This window comes from Danio rerio, chromosome 23 (assembly GCF_052040795.2).
Source record: "Danio rerio strain M-AB ecotype USA chromosome 23, GRCz13ab, whole genome shotgun sequence".
In the NCBI taxonomy this organism is placed as follows: Eukaryota; Metazoa; Chordata; class Actinopteri; order Cypriniformes; family Danionidae; genus Danio; species Danio rerio.
The window spans coordinates 9,257,811-9,283,504 of NC_141043.1; the positions used below are offsets into that span (position 1 = coordinate 9,257,811).

General features: G+C 39.1%; 1 protein-coding gene across 2 annotated transcripts in view; it reads left to right on the forward strand.

The window, feature by feature from the left end:
* xkr7b (XK, Kell blood group complex subunit-related family, member 7b) overlaps positions 1-22,752 on the forward strand; it is a 146,379-nt gene extending 123,627 nt beyond the window's left edge. For both annotated transcript variants that reach the window (XM_087305633.1, NM_001012253.3), the window contains exons 2-3: positions 879-1,078; positions 20,950-22,752. In XM_087305633.1, coding sequence (XP_087161759.1) covers positions 879-1,078; positions 20,950-21,926 — 1,177 coding nt within the window. In that variant the 3' untranslated portion in view covers positions 21,927-22,752. The remainder of the gene's footprint in view (positions 1-878; positions 1,079-20,949) is intronic.
* The last annotated feature ends 2,942 nt before the right edge of the window (positions 22,753-25,694 follow it).

The following is a 25,694-nucleotide window of genomic DNA, read 5'->3' on the forward strand; positions in this document are numbered from 1 at the left end:
TTCTGGTTGTCCAAATCAAGTGATTAAGACAAATTTTGTCAAAATAATTCAAATAAAAAGTATTATCAAAAAATATCAAAAAAAAAAAAAAAATATATATATATATATATATATATATATATATATATATATATATATATATATATATATATATATATATATATATATATATATATATATATATATTATAACAAAATCTGGCAAACACAAAGTATATTTTGAGTTTGATTGCATTTCTGAGCTCCTAATGTCGCTATTTAACACATTCAATGCACTTTTTTCGACACATCCCATAATTTCTAAAATATCAACCTCTACCAAATGGTTGATATGTCAGTTTATGCTAAAAGTACCGCAATTAACACAAATACTTTAAAAATAAAAAAAATTAAGTGTAAGATCAATTTATTTAAAATATATTCAAAATAAACCATTTCTGAATGCTAAATCATTTTTATTTCTTTGAAGTTTGCCATAGAATATTTTAGATTCTCATTTAACATGCTTTCTTGTTTTTTTTTTTTTGTTTTTGTTTTTTTTTGTTTACAACATTCTTTAAAGGACTTTAACAGTAATTATTTACAACAGTCAAAATATGGTCAACAATTTGGTAGAGCAGGCGGTAAAAGGGTTAAAATAAAGTGTTACCGGTGAAGTTTCTATTCTGTTATCCCCGTAGAAAGAGGTAAACTATTACACAATTAGGGGCTGACAACGGCAAAATCTTGGAACATAAAGTACTGTATACCAAGTCCCCAACACATTTGCTGCTTGACAAGTGTTTATTCCAGTCCCTATTTACTAACAAATTCTTCACCTGACCTTGAATTGGCATATCTAAACAATCTCTTTACATTTTTCTTCTCTTGTGTCTCTAGGTACGTCCACACCTTGTACCTGGGTGTGCAAAGTCGCTGGCATGGTGGCCCGGGTCAGCGTCATTTCTACTGGCGCCTGATGTTCGAGAGCGCTGACATCAACATGCTGCGTCTGCTGGAGGCTTTCCTGAAGAGCGCACCTCAACTAGTGCTGCAGCTCAGCATCATGATCCACAGCAACCACATACTGCCACTGCAGGGTGAGAACACACACACACACACACACACACACACACACACAGTTGGGTTTTTAAGTTTAATGGGGACATCCTATAGCTGTAATATTTTGTTTACAGTTTAGACTGTGTATTACATCCTCCTCTTACAAAACTCCCTCTAAACACAACCCTGACAGAATACATCACACAGTTTTACATTTTCAAGTACTGTATTCTATGATTCATAAGGTGTTTTTTTTTTTCATGGGACCAGAAAAAGGTCAAAAACTACTGGTATTAATACATTTGTGGGGACCACTCACAAATATTGTACAATATATAAACACACTCATGCGTGCACACAAACTAACACATGCATACAAATATCCATAAAGGCCACATACCCACATACACAGACCCAGGCGGACACATGAGATGCTTTTAGTATAGCATATTTAATGAGACGTGCTGAGAGAGAGAGAAAGAGCGAGAAAAGCGAGAGAGACTGAACACTTGTGTGATTGCACTGTGATCATCATGACTTATTCATACTGCCACTCGTGAGAAGAGGGTTTGCTTGTGATGAATTAAACAAAACGCTTAACACGTTATGCTCTGTGCAATGACATATGACATGAGTTTGGCACCATTGATACATGCATGAAGAAAAAAAGGAGAGTGATAGATGTTTTTTTTAAGAGATATTGCCATAAAAAGATGTCATGTACAGAGAATATGGATTTATCAGTAACAAATATGATTATATTTAATTTTAATGATTTATATTTATTTACTAGTTTTATTAAATTAGTATTGCATTCCTACTTATGACTTATTTAATGAAATATATACTAATAATTTACCATTTTACTATATTTTTATTTAAAATAAATGTAGCCTTGGGGAGATGCTTCTTTCAACTATACATCAAGGATTAGTTCATCCAAAAATTAACAATCTGTTGTTAATAACTCACTCTCATGTTATTCCAGTCTGCAGAGACCTTTGTTCATCGTTAGAACACAAATGAAGATATTTTAGATGAACTCTGAGAGCTCCCTCATACACTTACTGACAAAAATCTTGTTGTAGATTCCAGTTGTAAGAGCAACAAATTAGAACTTGACTTTTAGTTGATCATTTGGAAAAGTGGCAGATTTTTTTTTCCAATAAATCATCTGTTGAGCTGCATCCCAGTCATCAGAAATATTGCAGAAGACCTATTGGAACTCGCATGGACCCAAGATTCTCACAGAAACCAATCAAGTTTGGTAATGGAAAAATCATGGTTAGGAGTTCCATTCAGTAAAGGGGTCTGCAAGAGATCTGCAGAGTGAATGACATCAACAGCCTGCTGTTTCAAGACATTTGTGTGTCCTTCTCATAATTCAGCCTCCACATCAAAATTCCTGAAAGCAAAGAAGGTCAAGGCCAGCCCAGTCACCAGACATGAACATTATTGAGCATCTCTGGGGTAAGATAAAGAAGGAGGCATTGAAGATGAATCCAAAAAATCTTGATGAACTCTGGGAGTCCTGCAAGAATGCTTTCTTTGCCATTCCAGATAACTTGTGTCCAAGCAAAGTCAGACCTTACTGTACTAACTAAGCAATTAAAAATTCATTCATTCATTCATTTTCTTGTGGGCTTAGTCCCTTTAATAATCCTTGCCTCAGCGGAATGAACCGCCAACTTATCCAGCTCGTTTTTACGCAGCGGATGTCCTTCCAGCCACAGCCCATCTCTGGGAAACATTCACACACACTCACTCACACTAATACATTATGGACAATTTAACCTACCTAATTCACCTGTACCGCATGTCTTTGGACTGTGGGGGAAACCGGAGCACCCGGATGAAACCCTCACGAACGCAGGGAGAACATGCAAACTCCACACAAAAAGCCAACTGACCCAGCCGAGGCTTGATTCAGCGACCTTCTTGCTGCGCCACTACCTACTACCTACCTGCGCCACTGCCTCGCCAGTAATCTTAACAATAAAATGAAAACATGATTTATGAATGAACTGCCTATTTTTATTCTGATATTGACAACTTAACAGACAGCAGAAATGTTGAGACATTGTTTAGCTACATATATATATGAGCGTCATCTACACTGTATGCATATTTATACAAAACCACTGCCTCCTTTCATATTCATTGAAAATAAGAAACAAACCTTCTCTTTTGCTGAATATAAGTTTTAAAAATCAATAATGGCCATTACAAAAGTATAACATACAATACATTATAATGAATAAAAACAAGCAACCAGTCAATATACAAAATGTATGTGGTTACATTAGTTATTAACTTATCGTTGCGTTCAGCCAAAAATGCTACCTGACAACAAATAATAGATTCAAAAAGTCGGGGAATATGTTGTTAGATATAGACAACGAGATAAATTAAATATCATGTTTAACAAATATAGTGAGATCAGATCCAGCGGTAGATCATTGATAACAAGTCCAAAGAGCACAGCTCTCGTAGATGCTGCAGTGCATAGACGGAGAGTTGTTCAGAAACGCTGGGTGAAACGCTAGTGTGGATGCGGATCGCGGATTTCATTCTAACGCCGTTTTAAAACTAAACGTACTACTGTAAACGGGGCCTCAGATGATTGAAACAACACAAGGGTGAGTTATTGATTTTTTTGGGGGGTGAACTAACCCTTTTTTCATTTATTATTATTATTATTATTATATGTTTATTTGTTATCGAATGATGGGGAAAAAATCTTTCAAAGTAAATGCTGAAAATCAGAAACAGGAATTTCCTTTCTCGGAAAGTCACCAAACACCACTGAAAGAGAGAGAGAGAGAGAACAGTTCTCTGGAGACACAAAAGATGAGAGGAAAACGGGAGTCAGCAAAAAAAGAGGAGAGGAGGGAATGAAAGGGAAAGAGCACAGTCTGGATGGAAAGCGCACAGGGACATGCTGTAGGACTGAACAGACTCAGAGATGTTCTGATTAATTCTGGGTCATGGGTTTGGTTACCAACTACCACGCAGAAAGGCTTTCTCTTGTTCTTCTTATCTTCTTTCGCTGGCTTTTTCTCCGCTTCTTCCTCTGATCCCATGGCCCTGCCTGTCAGTCTGACTCACACCTTTGACCTTTACATTGTGTCAGTGAAGTCTATGTGAAAGTAAGCATCTGTATGCCGTGCTCGTGAAGAGAAGAGCACTTGAAATGAGCACTCTGAAGTGTACTCTTTTTGATAACATTGATGTTCACATATCTTTGCTTTTTTACATTGCTTTTCAGAAAGTTGTAGGTTAATTTCAGGTATGGACCCGATTAAGAGACGACAATGTGGGCATACAGAATAAGGCAAAAGTATGTGCTTTATAAGTACTAGTAAGTAGGTAATATGCAACCTAATAACAAATTAGTTAGTTATAAATTAGTTATTATTACAGTAGATTATTTGAATATTGTATTGTTACAGGGCGAAGCAGTGGTTCAGTAGGTAGTGCTGTGGCCTCACAGCAAGAAGTTTGCTAAGTTGCTGGTTCGAACCTCGGCTCAGTTGGCGTTTCTGTGTGGAGTTTGCATGTTCTCCCTGCCTTCGCATGGGTTTCCTCCAGGTGCTCCGGTTTCCCCCACAGTCCAAAGACATGCGGTACAGGTGAATTGGGTAGGCTAAATTGTCCGTAGTGTATGAGTGTGTGTGTGGATGTTTCCAGAGATGGATTGTGGCTGGAAGGGCATACGCTGCGCAAAAAGTTGGTGGTTCATTCCGCTGTGGTGACCCCGGATTAATAAAGGGACAAAGCCGACAAGAAAATGAATGTATTATTTCAGTTTTGTTTTTGCCTTCTGATGTTTTAAGACATGTATGTATATGTATACATTATGAGTCAGAAATATATGTACACTAACGCTGATGATTAATTTTCACCATTTTTATTCAGAGAATAAATTCGTACAGTTGTTTGGGAACTAACAGTTTATTCATCTATTCATTTTCTTGTCGGCTTAGTCCCTTTATTAATCTGGGGTCCTTACAACGGAATGAACCGCCAACTTATCCAGCACGTTTTTACGCAGCGGATGCCCTTCCAGCCACAATCCATCTCTGGGAAATATCCACATACATACACTCATTCACACTTATTCACCTGTACTGCATGTCTTTGGACTGTGTGGAAAGAACTAACAGTTTTAAAAATGACTGGTGTGTCAGATGAAGATGACTTAGAGTCAAAGAGTCTTTCATAGAATTACTGAAGATTTGCAGGTTCATCAGTCAGAAGCCAAAATGAGTTCTACATCAACAATTACAGTATACTTTAACACAGGGGTTCCCAAACTTTTCAGCTCGCGACCCCCAAAATAACAATGCCAGTGACTCGCGACCCCCAATATCCTCTGAGGTGGTTATAAATACAGAAACCTTGCATGTAATGGCGCATACACCAATAAACCAAAGTCTTTTCTTCATTTTATTTTTTTTTAAATGTATGTCAGTGCTGTTAATGTGCCAGAAAGTTTAACCTGGTCTTATAAAATCAATCTGCTGCATCCGACGCTATTACTGAGTCTTTAATATAATGTAATTACCTGAGGGGTCGCAATCCAATAGAACTATAAGCTTATAAAGTTACTATTTACAGTAGTGTATATAGTAACTGTAAACCACAATTTCTTTAGTAGGTTATGGAGTAAAATGGTAATTCTTATGGTTTAATAAAAATAAATAGATTTTTGGAAATCACCAGGTGACCCCTCCTTCATTGTCCCGCGACCCCTCGGGAGGTCCCGACCCCCACTTGGAGAACGACTGCTTTAACATACCACACTGTGTCATATGAATAGGTGTTTGCACGAGTCTGAACAATCTTTTATTTTATTAAGTCCTTTATTTCAAAAAATGACCATTTTCTCTTGCTTATGTCTCGGACCGCCCAAATTTAAGCCACAAGCAGCAAAACGAGGAAACAGACGTCTTTGTAAAGTTTCTTACCTAAGAGGAAAAGACCCAGTGAACGACTCACAAACTGCCAAGGTATGGATTCGCAACCCATTTGTCAGCAAATCAGGTGAATCCAGCATGGCTCTGCAAGAAGATCAACTCCTGGAGATTGCAAATGACGGCGGCCTTAGTGGGGCCGTTCACATATCGTGTATTTGTAGAGTTTGAACAAGTTTGTTATCTTCAATGGAGGTGCACGACGCGACACGCTTGCACCAATGAACCCCAGGCCCCCAGCGCACTGCAAGGCACGCAACAAGAATTGACAGATCAGCTTCAGCTTGTATGGAATATTCATATTTCAGTAACGTTAGTTGTTTCAGACGAACACAGAACACAAAAACACTGCAGTGCTTCGTACTTTTCTCCATAAATAAAACTTGTATCAGAGTTGCAGCAATGTTTTGTCAGTTTGTCATTCTCTGAGAAAACAGTTGATGGTCACCTAGCAACCTACAACCTAAGAAATCCCCCAGTCTGTGGTAAAATTGTGAAGCGTAGATCGCTCCGTGGTGATAAAATGTTGAAGACCACTGCACTAGCTGACCAAAAATGGTCAACTTTGTAATCTGTTCTCCACAGAAAAGAGTCTAACTGATTTACCTCGCAGCAATCCTCACACTAATTGATAGAGCATAACAAATAACATGCAAGTATTAAATTGTAATAGCCTATATTATTTTTTCCCTTATACACCTGTGTGAATCATAGACTGTAAAATATATGGACGTAGTATCCGTGACGTCACCCATAGGTTTCTAAAGAGCACAAAAGAAGCCACAAGTAGGCGCGGCCAACCGTCGCCATTTTGTTGGCGCATCATCACACCCACGGCGGGACACCAAACAAGGGCAAAGAGACAGAGCGTGAGCGGAGCTACAGACACCTGCTGGCATTTTGCTTGGACCTGGTTCAGACACACTTTACTTTGGGAGAACGCTTAATACTTTATCACTTGTCACTCGTTTGTATTCTGACCACTTGTGCTTGGTTGTATACTATATCAATAAAGTGTTTTGACATTTAAAAACACTGCTGTAATACATTGAGCCACTAAACATTGTTCTTATGACGTTTTTCAACAGGAGGAAAACGCGAATTACTTCCAAACACTTCAGATATAGTCTGTGTTAGTTAATGTAAGACTTTTGATGAAATCCAGCATAACACTGTATGACAACGCTTCAGATGACTGTTCTAGAGCCTACAGCTAATCAATCTGACAGATTTTGAAGTGCATTACAGCTCTAAATATAAATATAAACGATAAGTGATCTTAAATAAAACAAATACATGTATAGAGATGGTATAAAAGTATGTAACTTTACTCATATGGGAAACGGAGGCCACGTGAATGGTTTGTGAGCACAATTAAGTGCACTCAGCATGCCATGCCATCTAACAATTGTAGGAAACAAGTCCAAAAGGCAGTTGACTGTGTAAAGCCACATAAAACAACACAGAAATACGACAAATATGCAGAGTTCAGTGGCTAATCTGCAGGATTCAGCTGAGGTGACGTGACGACGACCAACGAGACCTAGCTGTCACTCAAGTGGCCACTCCCTTAATTATGCAAACTTAATATAACTTATTATAAAGGAAACGGAAAAGGAATATGAGTTAGAAAAAAAATCACCCCCCTCACAGTTGTCATGAAGGGTAATATTAGCTGTATTAACCAAAATCTTTTTTTGTACCAGGCTGTAAACACCTTTTTTTTCTGCTGTAAAGTTGGTCATTCTAACAGTGGGCTCAATTGAGATTTGCTCTATTTTGGAGTCAGGAGTGGCCAGGACTAGCGGAATTTCGGATGAATTGCAGTTTTAGTTACTTCCATATTGGCTTCCTGAGGGAGAGCAGGAGGTTGCCGTTTGGTGTGAATACTGATATTTTTGTTATTGAATTTCAAATAGGGCCAATTCAAAGACCAAAGGCTTTTGTTTTTCAGTTACAAATGGCCTATTGATGTTTTTCCTTTTTTTGTTTTACATTAGGCTATTATTTGTACATAAACATATCTGGAAATGGTAATAAACACATCGTTTGTTTGAAAACAACATTTTTTGTCATAATTACTGCAAACTTATATGAGCAATAATATCATTAAATGTGGAGGGGGGCCTTACAATATTTTCCAGGGGAAATGAAGGTCTCAGGCAAAAAAAAAAAAGGTTGGAAACCGCTGATGTAACAGATGCCAGCTAGTGTGAGCTGTGTGTTTAAACCTCACTTCCGTGGCCTCAGTTGGTGGACTATAAAGACTTTTGCAATCTAATTACTACACTTACCTCACAAGGTAGAAATCCAAGTCAAGTCCCAGTATGTTTCAAATAGGTATTGCTGCAGCTGGAGGTTACTTTTAGATTGGGTTTAGGGTTGGGGTAGGTGTAGTTGTTATTAAAACACAATAGGTTGGATGCCATACCATGTACAGGATATTAAATAAATCAATGAAAACTCAAGAAGATTTGTACAGCCCACTTGGAGCTCAAGTCTCAGCTTGGAGCTGGTCTTCCCATTTGTAACTGGCTCAGACCCTTTCTTATATCATTAGGATAATAGGTGGAGCTTACATTGTTGACATGACCCAGATTAACGGGGGTGTCAGTATAATGGAGGCTAGTTAGTAGGAGCTGTGCAAGTAAACAGGAGGTGCTCTTTACACTATTAGAAAAGTCAGTCCAAATCCTGCTCAGTTTGGGGTGAGCAGAACCTAGAGTGGTTTAAATTCAAGCATTCTCTCGCTAAAGTTTTAGGCTTCCCTTAAGAAACTTTGCATTCACTCACAAAAGCACTGAATCATAAATATTTTTTTTTTCTCAAGCCTCTATTATTTCCAGTGAACAAACATTAAGTTTCTTTGGGGAACAGGAAACTATGGAATGGAAAGTTTCTTTCACAAATGTTTCGCAAGAGGATGCAAAAGCAATGAAATATACTTTACTTTTTCCTCCAATCTTATTTTATCTTCCATAATTATGTCCCCTCAGGGTCTCTGTATATATCACCTATCCCTGTTACCAAAAAAAGAAGAAAAAAAAAGGAAAAATGCTTTAATAATGTAAACAAATCAGTAATATACAACTATTAGCAGGTAACCATTATAAATCTTTTCTCTTTACACACTCACTGGCCACTTTATTAGGTACACCTGTCCAACTCTGCGTTAACAAATTTCTTATTAGCCTATCACATGGCAGCAACTTAATGCATTTAGGTATGTAGCCATGGTCAAGACGATCTGCTGCAGTTCAAACTAAGCATCAGAATGGGGAGAAAGGGGATTTAAGTCACTTTGAACGTGGCATGGTTGTGGGTTCTAGACGAGCTCGGGTTTAAGAAACTGCTGCTATACTGGGATTTTCACGCACAACCATCTCTAGGGTTTACAGAGAATCAGGTGCCACTCCTGTCAGATAAGAACAGGAAACTGAGGCTACAATTCACACAGGCTCACTAAAATTGGAAAATAGAAGTTTGGAAAACATTGCCTGGTCTGCTGAGTTTCAATTTCTGCTACAACATTCGGATGGTAGGGTCAGAATTTGGCATTAACAACAAGAAAGCATGGATCCATCCTGCCTTTTAGCAACAGTTCAGGCTGGTAGTGGTGGTGTAGTGGTGTTGTAGTAGTGTGAGGGATCTTGGCTCAGTTTGGCCCCTTTACTACCAATTGAACAATGTGTCAACACCACCGCCTGAGTATTGTTGCTACATTTGGAATGTGGTGAAACAGGAGATTTGCATCATGGATATTCAGCCGACAAATCCATGCCAACAAGGATTAAAGTAGACAATAGGATGTCTAACCCGGTACTAGTAAGGTGTACCTAATAAAGTGGCCAGTGAGTGTATTTCACACACCTACAAATGCAAACAATTTCTTGAATTCTTTATAAACGTTTTACCAGTTCTGAAGCATTACTTAAAACACTTTCAGCTCCTTCCAACTAGTAACGGAGGCTTGTGAAGTTTCTAAGCTGGAGAGCTAACAGAAGAAAGTATTCACAAAAGAGCATTTAATGAAACAACACAGATGTGGCATGCAAATTAACAGCACCACCAGAGCGCCCGATTCATCCTTTGTGAATTCCCGCTGTGTGTTTTAAGGTCTTAGGGGTCTCACGGTGAGTCTTTGTTATTTTGAGGACTTGACTGAAACATGTAGTAGTCATTTAATACAGTCTAAAAGCACAAATGCTCTTATTAAAATGCATTATGCAAACATTCCCTGCATAGTTTCCTCCACCACATCATCTAGATGTTTATGCGGGCGCAGTAAGCAACTTAAACTTCCCACTTTCCCTCATTCTCTCTCTCTCTCAGCGCTGGCAGCACGGGGCTTTAACTTGTCTTATCCCTTTCTCTTTAAACTGCGTTCTAATCTGAGGCGGTCTTTGTGGCAGTGGGCTTGCGCTGCGTCTGATGTTTGATTTAATTAAGATTGCCAGCGCATTGCTCCATGAGAGTCTCTGAAAAAGAGAGCGGGAGAGAATGTGGAGAGCATGCGGGCAGGCTGGAAGCAGAGCGGGAAAACGCAGACTAATGCTTTCGGATCTCTGCTAATTAAGACCTCACTTAATCTGGATCTGCACCAAATGAGTCGCTCACAACGAAGGCCAAATGAGAGAGACAAAATGAGTGAGACAGAGAGAAAGTCAAATGCAGTGTGTGTGCTAACAAGAATCTGTAAACACTCAAGATAAATGTGAAGATAAATCTAGTGTGATTTGTCTTGAAGTTAATAATTTTGATTTGGCCTTGATGTTGATATTTATATTACTGTTATACAGTAGCTACATGGCTAATATTTCAACCAATGTCTGGTATTTCATTTTCTGAATCAGCTGATAATATTATACATTCTTCTTTTCTGTCATGTTTGCTCTTTTATTGAATGATCAGTCAAAACTTTTGAATAAAGAAAAGCATTAAATCAAGGGAATCATAGCATTTTCATTCATGTTACCATTTTCTTTCCATTCTAAGAATTTAACCATTGTGTGGTGTTCGTATTTTGGTTAGTCAGCCAGTGTTCATAGGTCTGGTGGACCTGCTAGAGTTTTGGCTTTCCAAATTAGCGTTATCAAACAATTTTATGTTAAATTACTTAACAAATGTTTACTTAATCCCAATTACAAGCCAAATGAAGAGCAAACATGGTTAACTTTCCCCCTTTACCTTTGTTAGATCATATTGATGAATTAATGGGCTTCTAATTTTTTACATTTTTTTTATTAATGTTATGAAAAAAATAAAACCCACTGATTTGTTTTTTTCATATTATTCCCAACATGGTTATGGACATCATAATCAGAAGCTCCTTTCTCTGCCACAATCAATTGCAAGGCCCTCAGAGCAGATAATCTTTTGGCCATCTTGATCAGTTGTGATAAGGAAGCACACTGGCAAAGTCTTATTTATAGTACTATGCCCCTAATTCGCAGTTGGGACAGGGTATGAGAAAATAAAGCTTGGTTCCCGCAAGAGAGAGGGTAAAATGTGCGGGAATGTAAAAGCAGACAATGTTGATAGTTGAATTTTAAACAATGTTGCAACTTTGTGCGGGTGCAGGAGAGGAAGAAACAGCACCAACAGAAAGGAGGAGGACAGGAACACTGGAACTACACTTTTAAGGGTGCTTTCACACCTGCCTTATTTAGTTCGATTGAATCGCACTAGAGTTCGTTTTCCCTTTTGGTGCGATTTGTTTGGGCAGGTGAGAATGCAGCAATCGTACACTAGTGCGCACCAAAAGCGGACCAAATAAGCGTACCAAGACCTGCTTGAAGAGGTGGTCTCGGTACGCTTTCAAACGAACCCTGGAGCGGTTCGTTTGTGGTGAGAATCATATGCGTACTAAAACAGGTCCAACCACAAAAAGTACTGCACCTTTCGGAGTAATTCAGCTGGCGTAGGCCGATAAGCTGTGCGTTATGGGATATGGAGGAAAAATATTTGTTGACATCGCTTTACCAACAGAGAGAGAGAGAGAGAGAGAGAGAGAGAGAGAGGGGGGAAAACATTACCTGATGGATCGTTGGTAATATTTCCGCAAGATGACTATATCACAGTTTAGCTAAATAATTTACGCCTCTTCCTGAAGTGACGAGCGATGCATTAAAACCCTGTTTTCCAGCCGTGCATCATTCTCGAAATGTATAGTTTGTCTAAATCAGGGATATAATCAGCCAGCGCAGTCGTCCCTTCATAGTAAAAAAACAACATTTTGTGCCGGTTTTGTTTACCTGCGGGAGTTCATTGGCATTTTCCCGCACGTGAATTCATTGGCATTTTCCCGCACGTGAATTCTGACCTATCAATAAGTGAAGTTTATTCATAAACTAATTTCGAGAGGAGCACGTGATTATGATTGAACACGGCTGGTTCTGCATTAGCATGCTTGATCCACCAATCAGGCCATTCCTAACCACTATAAAGAGCCAGGGTTTTCTCACTACAGTCATCTTCGATTTGAAGAATCCCCCTTCCACCCCTACCTTTTCACCTTTCCCTCCATAGGGCAGCACGGTGGCTCAGTGACTAGCACTGTCGCCTCACAGCAAGAACGTCACCGGTTCTAGTTCCTTAACAGGCCGGTGGTCGTTTCTGTGTGTAGTTTGCATGTTCTTCCTGTGCTTGCGTGGGTTTTCCCCGGGTTCTCCGGTTTCCTCCCACATTCCAAAAACATGTACAAGTTAATCGTTAAATCTAAATTTCAATACATGTAATCTAATAATGCAGCACATCTTTTAATAGCCGTGAATCTTAATCTTTAGCTATTATAAAAAGTGGAGTTGTCGAGATCTACCTGAGCTCGAGGCTCCCCTCTCTTCCTCCAAACGGGAGGGAGCCCAGGGCTCAAGAACCTTCGAGCTCAGGGCTCTCTCCCGGGACAGCATGCCAAACTTGCTTATAATCAATCATCAGCTAAGTGTGAACTCTTGAAGCAGTTTAGGAAATATGTTCAACAACATCTGGCTAATATGAGATGTGGATTTTGTCAGATGACTGCATTTTGGTTCGTTTCAACTTGTTCGGACCAAAGCCAGTAGTGTGGTGTGAAAACGACCCAAAGACAGCAGAAGATGCAACAATGTATGATGTATTACCCTTGGTGTGGACCAAATGAAGCGAACTACAGATGTGAAAGCACCCTACGACTTTTTTTAGACCTGGGTCTAGTGAAGCGAACACCTTGTATGTAATGTATATGTGTGGGCGGTAGGGATGGGAAGATTAACCGATATGTATCGATACGCGGTCATGCGCATGCACGATGCGGGTGCATCGGTTGAGCAGCAGAGGATGAATGAAATTTTGGAAGCAAATCGAGATGCATCGGTTTTTGCAAGATGCATCGATTTTTCCGAGATACAGCTTTTATTTTTAATATAGAATGTATTTTTTATTTATTAACAAGTGTTGTCAACCTGTTTTTGGCGCATAATTTAATCGACCTACATTAAGTAAGCCTTAGCAACGGATTTGCGGATGTGCACACACTACAACTCAGTGTATCAGGTGTGCGGATGAAGCTAGTGGAGCGCCCTCAGAAAGCGCGAGAAGCAAAACAAACATATTCCCCACTGAGTTTTAAATCTAAAGTATGGCAAGCAACATTATGGATTTAAGGATGGACGACATGACAGGACAGATGCAATTTGCAAAATGTGCCGCGCATCTGTAAAATACGCGGGCAGTATGACTAATCTGATATCTCACTTGAAGCGGCGCCACGGTGTTGTTGTGAAAGCATCTTCCAGTGTTTCTGCATCCCCGGCTTTCGCACTGCTTCAACCAGCTCCAAAAGTGGTGAGAAAAGCATTGCAAGTTTTTTTTTCCATGCGCAACAGTTCTGCTCGCTCTACGCCAATAACGGATGTTATTGCATTGTTCATCTGCAAAGATATTCAGCCTAGTGTCACGGAGAACGAAGGTTTTAAACACCTCCTCCTGTTAATTTTTATTTAATAATAATAATAATATTAATAATAATAATGATAAAAATAATTGGGTGTCACGGTGGCACAGTGGGTAGTTTGACCACCTCACAGCAAGAAGATTGCTGGTTTGTTATATTTTTATTAGCCTGTTGTTTACAGTGACAGTGATGTTTCAAAGCAGCATAACACTGCTAGTTCACAAACTTAAGTTTTGAATAATCAGTGGCAAAATATATCTTTGTAAAACTTGTTTTTTTTATAGTTGAAAAGTTAAATCACAATTCTTGTTGTGCAATGCTAAATTTATTTATGTTGAAAGAGTGCAAATATATACATATTTTTTTAATATATATTGCACTTATACATTCTGTTTATCTTGAAAATACTTAAATAATATGTGCTATATGTTCTAAAATGGTCCTCTACTGTAAACTGACACTCTGGATCTGAGAGAAGAGCCAGTTTGTAAAAAAAAGTCTTGGTTTTGCTTGGTTTATAAATAATCAAACTCATTCAATGGCACAGCATCCTCTTTCACATCATCTCATAAACTTGATCTAATTAGTTAGTGCTGAAATATCGCATCGTATCGTGATATGGGTGTGAATCGTATCGTGTTGCATCGCAATATGTCACAAATGTATCGCTAATATATCGGATCGTATTCTTTGTATCGAGATGCGTATCGGATTGGCATTATAGCTTAGATGCCCAACCCTAGTGGGCGGAGGTACATTTAGCCGTCATTGAAAATTTGTTCGGATTTATGTTCTTCACAGAAATAAGCCAAAGCCAATGAATTTCAGGTTGAAAAAATAATTAATTGTTTAATTTTTCTTTTGAAAAAATCTGAAAACGGGTCTCACAGACCCAAACACTATACAAGGGTTAAATAATTAGTGATAATTGACATTTGCTTGTTATTTAACTCACCTTCAAGCCATCCTAGATATACATTATATCAGTGAGGATTTTTAGCTGAAAATTTGGTCCTTGACATGTCATTTCATGCAAGGTAACAACTGGGTGAAAAATACATTTGCATAACATATAGTCATTTAGCAGATGCTTTGGTCCAAATCGACTTACAATTGAGGAATCATTCATTGATTCAACAAGAAAAAGCAATACACACAAAAAGTGCTAACTGCTAACTATACAAAGGAACTGCTTGTGCTTAGAGAATCAAGTGCTAGAGTAAAAAGGGGGGAGGTTTTTTGAGATAGAGAGAGAGAAGAGTGTTTGTACAGGTGGTTTGTCAAGCCCACTCATCTGTGTGAAGTAGGGCTGCAAAATTAATCGGAAAAAGATCACAATCTCGATTCGACCCCTACACACAATCGTATTTCAGCTTTTCTACAATTCAGCCAATTATATTTTCAGGGTCAGGAAAGAATGCTAAAGATGGTCGCAAAAGTCTTCGCATGGCTTTACATACGTTTCTTAGCAACATGGACAACTCCAAATGGTGTTGAAAGAGTCACATAATGTATTCATACATTCATTCATTTATTCATTCATTCATTTTCTTTTCAGCTTAGTTCCTTTATTAATCCGGGGTCACCACAGCGGAATGAACCGCCAACTTATCCAGCACATCTTTTACGCAGCGGATGCCCTTCCAGCTGCAACCCATCTCTGGGAAACCTATAGACAATCATTCACACACATACACTACGGACAATTTAGCCTACCTAATTAACCTGTACCACATGTCTTTGGACCGTTAGGGAAACCGGAGCACTCGGAGGAAACCCACGCGAACACATGGGAGAACATGCAAACTCCACACAGAAAAGCCAACTGACCCAACCCAGGCTCGAACCAGCGACCTTCTTGCTGTGACTTGACAGCACTACCTACTGTGCCGCTGCATTGCCACTGTATTTATAATTCATCCCAAAATTTAATTTCTGTCCTAATAAGGTAAATTTGCTTTTGCGTCAAAACCAGCTAAATCCACAGTTCTTGGAGTGGCAGTTCCTTCGTGATAAACCAGGGAACAAGCAGAAGGAGTTCTGTAAGTGCATTTATCAATAACATTAAAACTGACATCAATTAAATCCAAACAATCTGATGTCATTTCTGATATTTGGGTTTTTTATAAGTAGAGCAATGTAAACATTGTAAGCTAAGCTTGGTAGATTCAATTAATGTAGTGTAAAAACATTGTGAAACATCAATATCAATATCTTGTCTATTAATATAAAAAGCTTATCAGATGTGTAGGCATTGTGAAGTAATATCAATAATGTATAGTTTTATACATTATATTTATCTTTTAAAAAATAGCTTACATTAGCAAATAAAACACAATGTAGGCCTTCTGGGCAAAAGAGGATGTCTCTCACACAATTTTAGAAGTTGTCATTCATTCATTCTCACCATACTTAATGCTACATAGCATCTATGTAGGATAAAAGAACAGCATCTTAACTCTGTCTTTCATGAAATGAAGTTGCCGTTTATTGTATAGTAAATCGGACTCATTTAAAGTAGCGGTGCTGGGCAAACAAACATCATGAATGCATGTAACACTTCCGACTGCACATTGTGTTTTATCTTTTCCTTAAGTTAAGAGAGTTTTGAGGTAAGGAACATTTTCATTTGCCATTCACTTACAGTCGAAAAGCTCATCTAGCTCATTAAACTCCATCTTTTAAAATCAAAAAATCGAAAGTGGAATACTGTATGTCTCTTCATAAAAGCGGGTATATCAGCACTCTGCTACATTGAAAACATATGATATAATTCGCGCCTTCTGATTGGTTCTCAGGATATATCGGCTTTTGGCAACAAACTGTTATTTCTGAATGCGCTGATGCGCAAAAACTCCAATTACAGTTGGTCAGATCCAGAACACTCTCCAGGGGGAAGATGTATGTGTGTCAAATTCAACCATAAAAAAAGACTACACCAGAGTGAATACAGAGGGCTCACCACAAGATGTAAACCATTGGAGAGCCTCAAAAACAGGAAGGTCAGATTAGACTTCTAAAAAAGCCTTCACAGTTCTGGAATAACATCCAATGGACAGATGAGATCAAGATCAACTTGTACCAGAGTGATGGGAAGAGAAGAGTATGGAGAATGAAAATAGCTGCTAAAGATCCTAAGTAGTGGAGCATGGTGGTAGTAGTGACATGGCGTGGGCATGTATGGCTGTCAATGGAACTGGATGATCTAACTGCTGACAAAAGCAGCAGGATGTATTCTGAAGTGTTTTAGGCAATATTTTAGCTCATATTAAGCCAAATATTTCAGAACTGATTGGATGGTGCTTCACAGTGCAAATGGAGAATGACCCAAAGCATACTGAAAATGCAACAAAGGAGTTTTTGAAGGGAAAGAAGTGTGAAAGGAGTGTTATGCAATGGCCAAGTCAATCCCCTGACCTGAATCCAGTTGAACTTGCATTTCACTTACTGAAGCTAAACTTATGGCAAAATGCTCCAAGAACAAGCAGAAACTGAAGGAAGTTGCTGTAGAGGCCTGGCAGAGCAGCACCAGGAATGAAACCCAGCGTCTGGTGACATCTATGCATTCCTGGCTTCAGGCTATAATTGACTGCAATGGATTTGCAACCAAGTATTAACAATAAAAGTTTGATATATGACTATTATTCTGTTGATTTATTTTTGGACCCTTAACAAGTGGGAGGCCCATGTGCAAACTGTTGTAATTCCTACACCATTGACCTGATTTTGATGTTCCCTTAAATACATTGAGTCCAATATATATATGGACCTAACGATATAAATGTGTGTGTGAATGTGTGTGTGTGTGTGTGTGTGTGTGTATGTGTGTGTGTGTGTGTGTGTGTGTGTGTGTGTGTGTTGATACATATTTATAAATAAAGATCAACCTTATATCTGAAATTTTTTGATAAATTCCACCTTGACCAAAATAACAGTGATGCCGTGATCATTCACATATTCTCTGACCTTGAATAATCCAGCCCGGAGGGTTTCAACTGTTTAACGCTGTGAAGCTGAAAATACGGGTCCCTAAACATGTGCATGCATGTGTGTGGAGTAAGACAGGCGAGGAATCAAGCACCAGAACAAAGCCAATCTGCCGGGACCTACCAGATAAACAAGTATGCGGTGAGATGTGTTTAAGAGCTGATCCCCATGATAACAGCAGCTCAATGTGGAAGCCTCCTGAGATAGCAGCATATCTCTCAATCACACACTCTTCTTCTTCACCTTTTCGCTCTACCTCACCCTCTAGGGTACTTGCAAACACAATATAAAGCGCCTGCCTGTCTCTCTGTCAGCAAGTCAAACACTCACACGCGCTCCCTCAAGAGAGACATCCTTTCAAGCATTTGGGGAACAAGCCCTGCGATTTGTTGTCTCAGCAGGTGTTGTAGCTTCTATGAAATATTTTTTGAAATCTAAAACAAAAGCAACAAACGAAACTTTGAATTTTTTTTCTCACTGCCATGACTCCTAAAAGAGCCGCTCTCGCATCTCTGCCAGCACATGTCAGTTTGTGTTTCATAAGAGCCGCCGTGACGTCTTAAATTAAATAAACAATTTGCATCTTTGCCTCGTCAGAATACATTCTCTCAAAGCGTGTCTGTCGTGACGCAAGGTGTATTCACACATTCATATATTATGAGTCCAGAGAGGCAGGAGACATCAATTAGGGCCTGAATTATTCATGTTTTGAAAGTTAATTATTCAATCGCATGTTCAATTAGCCATGAATCACATCAGATCTAATTAAATATTGAAGGCAGGAGTCAGAGAATGTGGAAATGTGGTTGTTCCTAATAATTTTGATAAGGTTTTATATTTAGCACTTGCTTTTTCAAGTCATTAAACAAATGGCTACCACTTTAGAGCTTCATGGATGCAGGATATTTTTATGGATATTTTACATAAATAGATAAAAAAAAAGTTTTGATTAACGTAAACAATAATAAAGCTAGGGTTGAGCAGCTAAACTAGCATTTGCATATTTGATTTGCTTGGATTTTCACTGAGCAGAGATATTGATTTTTCCATTCATTTTTTTTTATATGGTAAATTATATAGATTCTCAAAAGCCTTGATTCCAATTTCACTGCATACATTAGAAATAAGAGGCATTTCATCCATCCAAAGGCACACACACTGCAGTAAACAGAAACAAAAAGTGAACACAGTTGGAGCTACAATGCCTTGCTTAGGGGTTCTCGTGGTATTGAGGATGGAAGCGCTGGTCATTCACTCCCCCATCAATAATCTTTGCCAGACTTGAGACTCGAACCCACAAGCTTACAATTCTCTAGCCATTAGGTCACAACATCCCCCATTAATGTAAATATGCAACCAAAACAGCTAAATTTACAGGTCTCTGACCCCTTTTTATGCCTCAAATTCATGTTCATTTCATAAGATTTCAAGAGTTCACACTTAGCTGAAGATTCATTATAAGCAAGTTTGGCATGCTGTCCCGGGAGAGAGCCCTGAGCTCAAAAGTTCCTTGAGCCCTGGGCTCTCTCCTGTTTGCAGGGCGAGAGGGGAGCCTTGAGCTCAGGTAGATCTCGACAACTCCACCTTGATAAAAACTGATGAATAAATTGAATGCTATATAAAAAGATATACTGCAGGGTGAGACATTAACTGTAGTGCAAATTATAGATTGATTAATTTTCTTGTTGTGCTTGTTTTTGGAATGTAGTAGGAAACTAGAGGACCCAGGGAAAACCCATGCGAGCACGGGAAGAACATGCAAACTACGCACAGAAACGACCACCGGCCTGTTAAAGGACTAGAACCGGTGACGTTCTTGCTGAGGCAACAGTGCTAATCACTGGGCCACCGTGCTGCCCTATGGAGGGAAAGGTGAAGTGGTAGGGGTGGAAGGGGGGGATTCTTCAAATCGAAGACAACTGTAGTGAAAAAAACCTGGCTCTTTATAGTGGGTTAGGAATGGCCTGATTGGTGGATCATACATGCTAATGCAGAGCCAGCCGTGTTTAATCATAATCACATGATCCTCTCGAAATTAGTTTATGGATAAACTTCACTTCGACCATCTGCTATGACTATCAAGTTACAATCCTCTCTGCATGGACCATTCTTATCAGCACTCCATGAGAAATGCTTATGCCCAACTGAACCTGGTTTCTCTCAAGGTTTTTTCTCCTTCGCTTTTGTCAATTGGTGAAGTTTGTCCGCGCCACTGTCACCACTGGCTTGCTAGGTTGGGCTTGTAGAGCTGCGCATCGATGGCTTTGCTCTTCAGTGTTTTAAACTTTCAGCAGTGAAAATAAATCAAATTGAACTTAAATAAACTTAAACTCAGAAAACTAGACTGACACGGTTTCAATTTACTAGAACTTCTATGTTAAGCTGCTTTGACACAATCTACATTGTAAAAGAGCTATTGAAATAAACATGAACTAAATTTAATTTGATTCTCAGAGAGCTTGACCCTGGTGAGTGGGCTTGACAAACCACCTGTAGAAGTCAAAGTCATTACCTCTCCAAATCCATCAGGTACCTTCCTATAAACACCCCATGCTTCTTGAAAAACATTGTGCAATTCTGAGTATGCTCCACACACACAAGTGGGCTTGACAAACCACATGTGGGACATACAAACTCACACCTCTCAAATGCACGGATGGGGGGAAAATCTAAACTAACTTAAGCATTGATAAATTGCTGCTCTCTGAGGATTTGAAGGGCTTCTCAATTGCAAGTTGCTTTGCATAAAAGAATAAATGAAAATGTAAAATTGCCATTTATATATATCCAAAGAACAATAACAAGTCATATATAATAACTGACTATTAAAACTCCGCTGTTCCTGAAGTACTTACAGTTGGTTAGTTATCAGCACTGCACTGCTAGAACATACTCATGCTCTCTTGCTTGCAGCACATTTGGCAAATTGCTTTTGCATATATTTGTAAAGTTGTTTCTGGCTTTCTGCTTCATTACTTGAGCTGTCTCTTTGTTCTTTCTTGTTCTGTCTCTGTAGGTCTCTCAGCATCTGCCTCATTGGTTTCTCTCGCCTGGATGATCGCATCCTACCAGAAGGTTCTGCGTGACTCTCGTGACGATAAGCTCCCCATGTCCTACAAGGCAGTGATTGTCCAGATGCTTTGGCACCTCTTCACCATCGGTGCTCGAACCATCGCCTTCGCCCTCTTCGCTTCAGTCTTCCAGCTCTACTTTGGGATCTTCATCGTAGCCCATTGGTGCGCCATGACCTTCTGGATCATCCAGGGTGAGACTGACTTCTGCATGTCTAAGTGGGAGGAGATCATCTACAACATGGTGGTAGGCATCATCTACATCTTTTGCTGGTTCAACGTGAAGGAAGGTCGTGCCCGCTTTCGGCTGGGCGTGTATTACTGCGTGACCTTGTTTGAGAATGTCGCGCTCACTGCCGCTTGGTATATTCATAGGGGACCTCACACCTCTGACTTTTACGCCCTGATTATTGTGTGCGTTGTAGTGTGTAGCTATGCCTTGGGAACATTCTTTATGTTTGTCTATTATTGCCTGCTCCACCCGGACGGACCTATTCTGGGCACTCAGTGGAGCTGTGTTGAGGAAGGAATGGGAGTTATTGGCCTGGGAGGGATTGGGGACTTGGGGACACCCTTGCCCCAGCCAGACGTGGTCACTAGCCCTCCAAGAACACTCCCGAGGACTACTGGTGGGGATCGGGAGAATGGGGCTGGAGATAGAGACAGTTGCATGCCTGTGTTTCAGGTGAGGCCTCCTAGTGTTCCCCCACCTTCTTCCCCACGTCCCCCAAGAACTGAAGGTCCGGTTATCCGCATCGATCTGCCAAGAAAAAGGTACCCAGCCTGGGACGCCCACTTTATTGACCGTAGGCTGAGGAAAACCATCCTGGTGCTGGAGAATACGTCTCCTGTGACACCCCGTATTCAGTACCAGACCTTTAGCAACCCCAAAGAAGTGATGGAGTATGAGACTACGGTGTAATGTTGTTCATACCACCACCTTCCACAAGACATCTCTATGCAGAGGTGGGACTCAGGAGGCAGATGCCGCCATGAGGTTACAGCCCGATCCTTGGTGGTCGGCATGGTGCTACATGGTGGGACCTCACCACGTTTGGCATCCAGGGGTGCATCAGTGGTCCAAGAGTGCACATCAGGCTTGATGGAAATAACATGGGGTTTACATGACTTGCATGGGAGGTGAAACTAAGAAAGGGACTTACCTTTCTGCCTATGCACTGAACACATGAAAAGAGTTTAACGGACGGTGACAAGAATGAGACATTTGTAAAATATAGATGACATGACCAATTCAGTATTCCTCAGGACCAGCCTGACTGCTGTATTGGTCTTACGTTTAATGTTTCAGTGACCTGAAAACAGTACAAATTGTGTATTATTTGCTTCTGTGAATGGTAAGGTTAGCGAGTTCAATCATCCATTTCCTCGAAAGAGTTCTTCTGTATTTACTGACTTATTTATTAATTAGATTTATTTTTATGACTCTGTGGCCATGTCTTTGATATAATTCTTCTAACCGAATATTCATAAATAGATAGTATTTTTTGTTATATGTATTCAATAGAATGGTGCCAGTGTGTTGGTATGAATGTTTCTGTTTTTTTTTTTTTTTTTGAGGGTGGGGGGGTTGTCTGGTCATGCTGCATTGTATAACTGTAAAGATGAAGAAAAAAGTCATATAGTAAGACAAAAAGCTGTGATCACATTGTAGTTGGATAAAAAAAATAATGCTGTAAAAACTGAATCAGATGACAGCCTCGGAAAATAGTAAAACGAAATTGAATATGCGTGTTTGAGTGGTTTATGAAAATGGTTTTGGGACAACTGGGAACATCAAACTTGCAAATGTCTGAATGTTTGCGTTGCATTTCACACAGACCAAACGCAAATGAGCGACACTGAATCGTAAGCCTGTATGTGAAACTTTCTTTACAGTAACTCGAGCAGTGAATCTTGGTTTGCTCCGTCCACAAGCCTCAAAACCCTTTTACATCTGTATGTGTTCATTTCACTCATTGTTTTGTTATTTGGAAGGGGGCGGCCATTACTGTGGTTATAAAGAGTTTATATTCTACATTTTTTGGGGGGGGTTGTGGTTTGGCAACGCCGATTGCTCTTTTTGACCATGAAAAGCTGCACTTAAGGACAACTATTAAGGACAACAATGTGTATGCTTGAGAAAAAGACTTTTTTGTCACCTCATAAAAAAGATAAGACGCCTTTGTATCTTACTCAGCTCCTTTTTTTTTTTTTTTAGTTTTAGACTAAAAGCAATTGCAAAGAAATCACCCCAATTACAAAGCTATCACAAAACATCAGCTGAAGCGTTCCTTCCTCTTTTTCTACGGGGTCTTTCAAGGTCTTCTTTGCTGCTTTGAAATTCCACTGCCTGGTTAAAAACCAAGCAGAAAACCCAGAGTCACGGTGGGTAATTGCCAATGACAAGAATCCTGCTGTCCAGTCTGAACACACTGATGCAGAGCAAATGATGCTTTGGGGCTGTAATCATACTGCTTTATAGTGGGATGTTCACACATAAGGTGATTTTATCGCAGAAGGGGAAGTAACTGTGTGGTTATTCGGTTGCCATTCCTTCTGCAACATGCATTATACCTATTGGTTATCAGTGCACCTCACTCTGAACTGATTACAAATTAAATTAATTATTGGTTAAATAAGATGTCTAGAAAAAGCCCTTATAAACTTAAAGTATTAAAGTACCACCATTTTGGACTAAATCATAAGGTGGCAGAGAGAGCTCAGCAAGTAAAGAAAGCACATGTAAATAGTAAAATACTAATAAATTGAGAAAACATCTTTATCCTAATGACCACACAAGCAAATACTCACACTGTAAAACCCGTTTGCAACAAACCATTTAAGTTCAAAAACTAATCCAAATGAGTACTGTGAACTGAATGAGTACTTGAAGCAATTTGAGCACACTAAAACCAATGAATGAAGAGAACTCAAACTAACTGAGTACTGTAAAACCCATTAAATTAAGGCAACTCAAACCGTTTAAGGAAACCGATTGCTACAAACTATTTGGGTTTAAAAAACGAATCTATATGAGTACTGTGAACTTACTTTATTTAAGTATTTAATCACCTCATTACCTTCAACACTGACTATGTTTACATGGACACCAATCATTCGATTTTAATGCGATTAGGTCAATACTCTGATTAAGAGTCTACCATGTAAACAGCATTTTTTGATTAATTTAATCTGATTAAGGCCGTAATCTAACTAAATCAAATTAAGACATGTGGAGTATGCTGAATTTAGTGGCATCACTGAAGTGCAGTACAGACATGTAAACACCTTAATCTAACTATTACAGTCATGTAGGACTTTTCGCCGCGTTTTGTGACAGCGAATTTAGCATGTGTTAAAAACTTCTATTAAAACAACACTCTTCCGGCAGTCCATAGTTGCATCCAATCTTGTTTGTCCCCGAATAAAAGTGACAAACTGCAGTTAAATAAAAAATTAAACACCCGAAATTACGCAAAACTCTGGAGAAAATGCGGATAGCGGGGCGACGCAATGACGTAAATCGAATTATGTGCTATAACATGTAAAACGGTATCATGAAAGGAACATTCAAAAAGCATCTCATGCAAACGTCTTAATCTTGTTATTTTCCTAATTAGATTAAGGAAAATAATTTGAATACTGATGTCCATGTAAATGTAGTCACTGAGTTCAAAACTCTTTACAAATAAGTAAAATTAACTTTCGGTAAATTTTACGTTAACTACACTATTTCATTTGACAAAATTGACCGTTGGGTTTTACAGTGCACAACACTTGCAAATACAGAAATGTGATTCAAATAGTCTAAAACAGAAATGTGTCGGGGGACCCCGAAAAGTGACAAACCAGGCTCCTTCCTGTTTAAAGTCAGCAGTGTTGTCAGAGATCTGAGAGATTTTATTTATTTTAATATCTTGATCATACTGTTCCTTGTTGTTTGTATACGGTATGAATGTAATGTACTGTTGTTTGTATACTACCCTAATAACTTGATGAATTAATTCATCTCTCAAATCTCCGACAACACCTACAGGAAGCAGCCATGTTCATCACTTTTGGGGGTCCCTTGACACGTTTCCATTGTCGCCTACTCTTTGCAGCACATTTCTGTATTTTTGTTGTGAGAATTTGCGTGAATCAATTTGTTGTGAAACCGATGAAGATGTTTCTCACATATTTGCATTTGTTTTCTTAACTTGAAGCATGTGTGGGCTCTTCTGAACAATTCAGCGGCTTCCTGTTAAAGTGTTGTCAGTGATCTGAGAGAATTCGTTCGAGCTAAAATTACTTCATACAAACAAAAAGGAATCGTATGATCAGGACGTTAAAATAATCAAAATCTCACTTCTCAGATCTTTGGCAACACCACTGATTCTAAACAGTAATCTGCCGATGCCAAATTTATGATGTTTTCTTAATTTGTTAATAATTTTCTTTTAATAATTGTATGTGTGTTTTTTATAAGCAGCATATTTTAGCTCTATCAGCAACCATAAAACCAGGCTTACACTACATTTACTTTAAGTTCAACAAACGGACCATCAAAATAAAGTGTGACCAAACATACTTTCCCAGCAGACACAGGACATCAACATGATGTCAGATTGATGCTGTATCCCGACGTCATGGCGACATTGCGTTTTGTTTGTTAATTAAAATTGGTTTAGCATCAGAACCCAATGTCAAT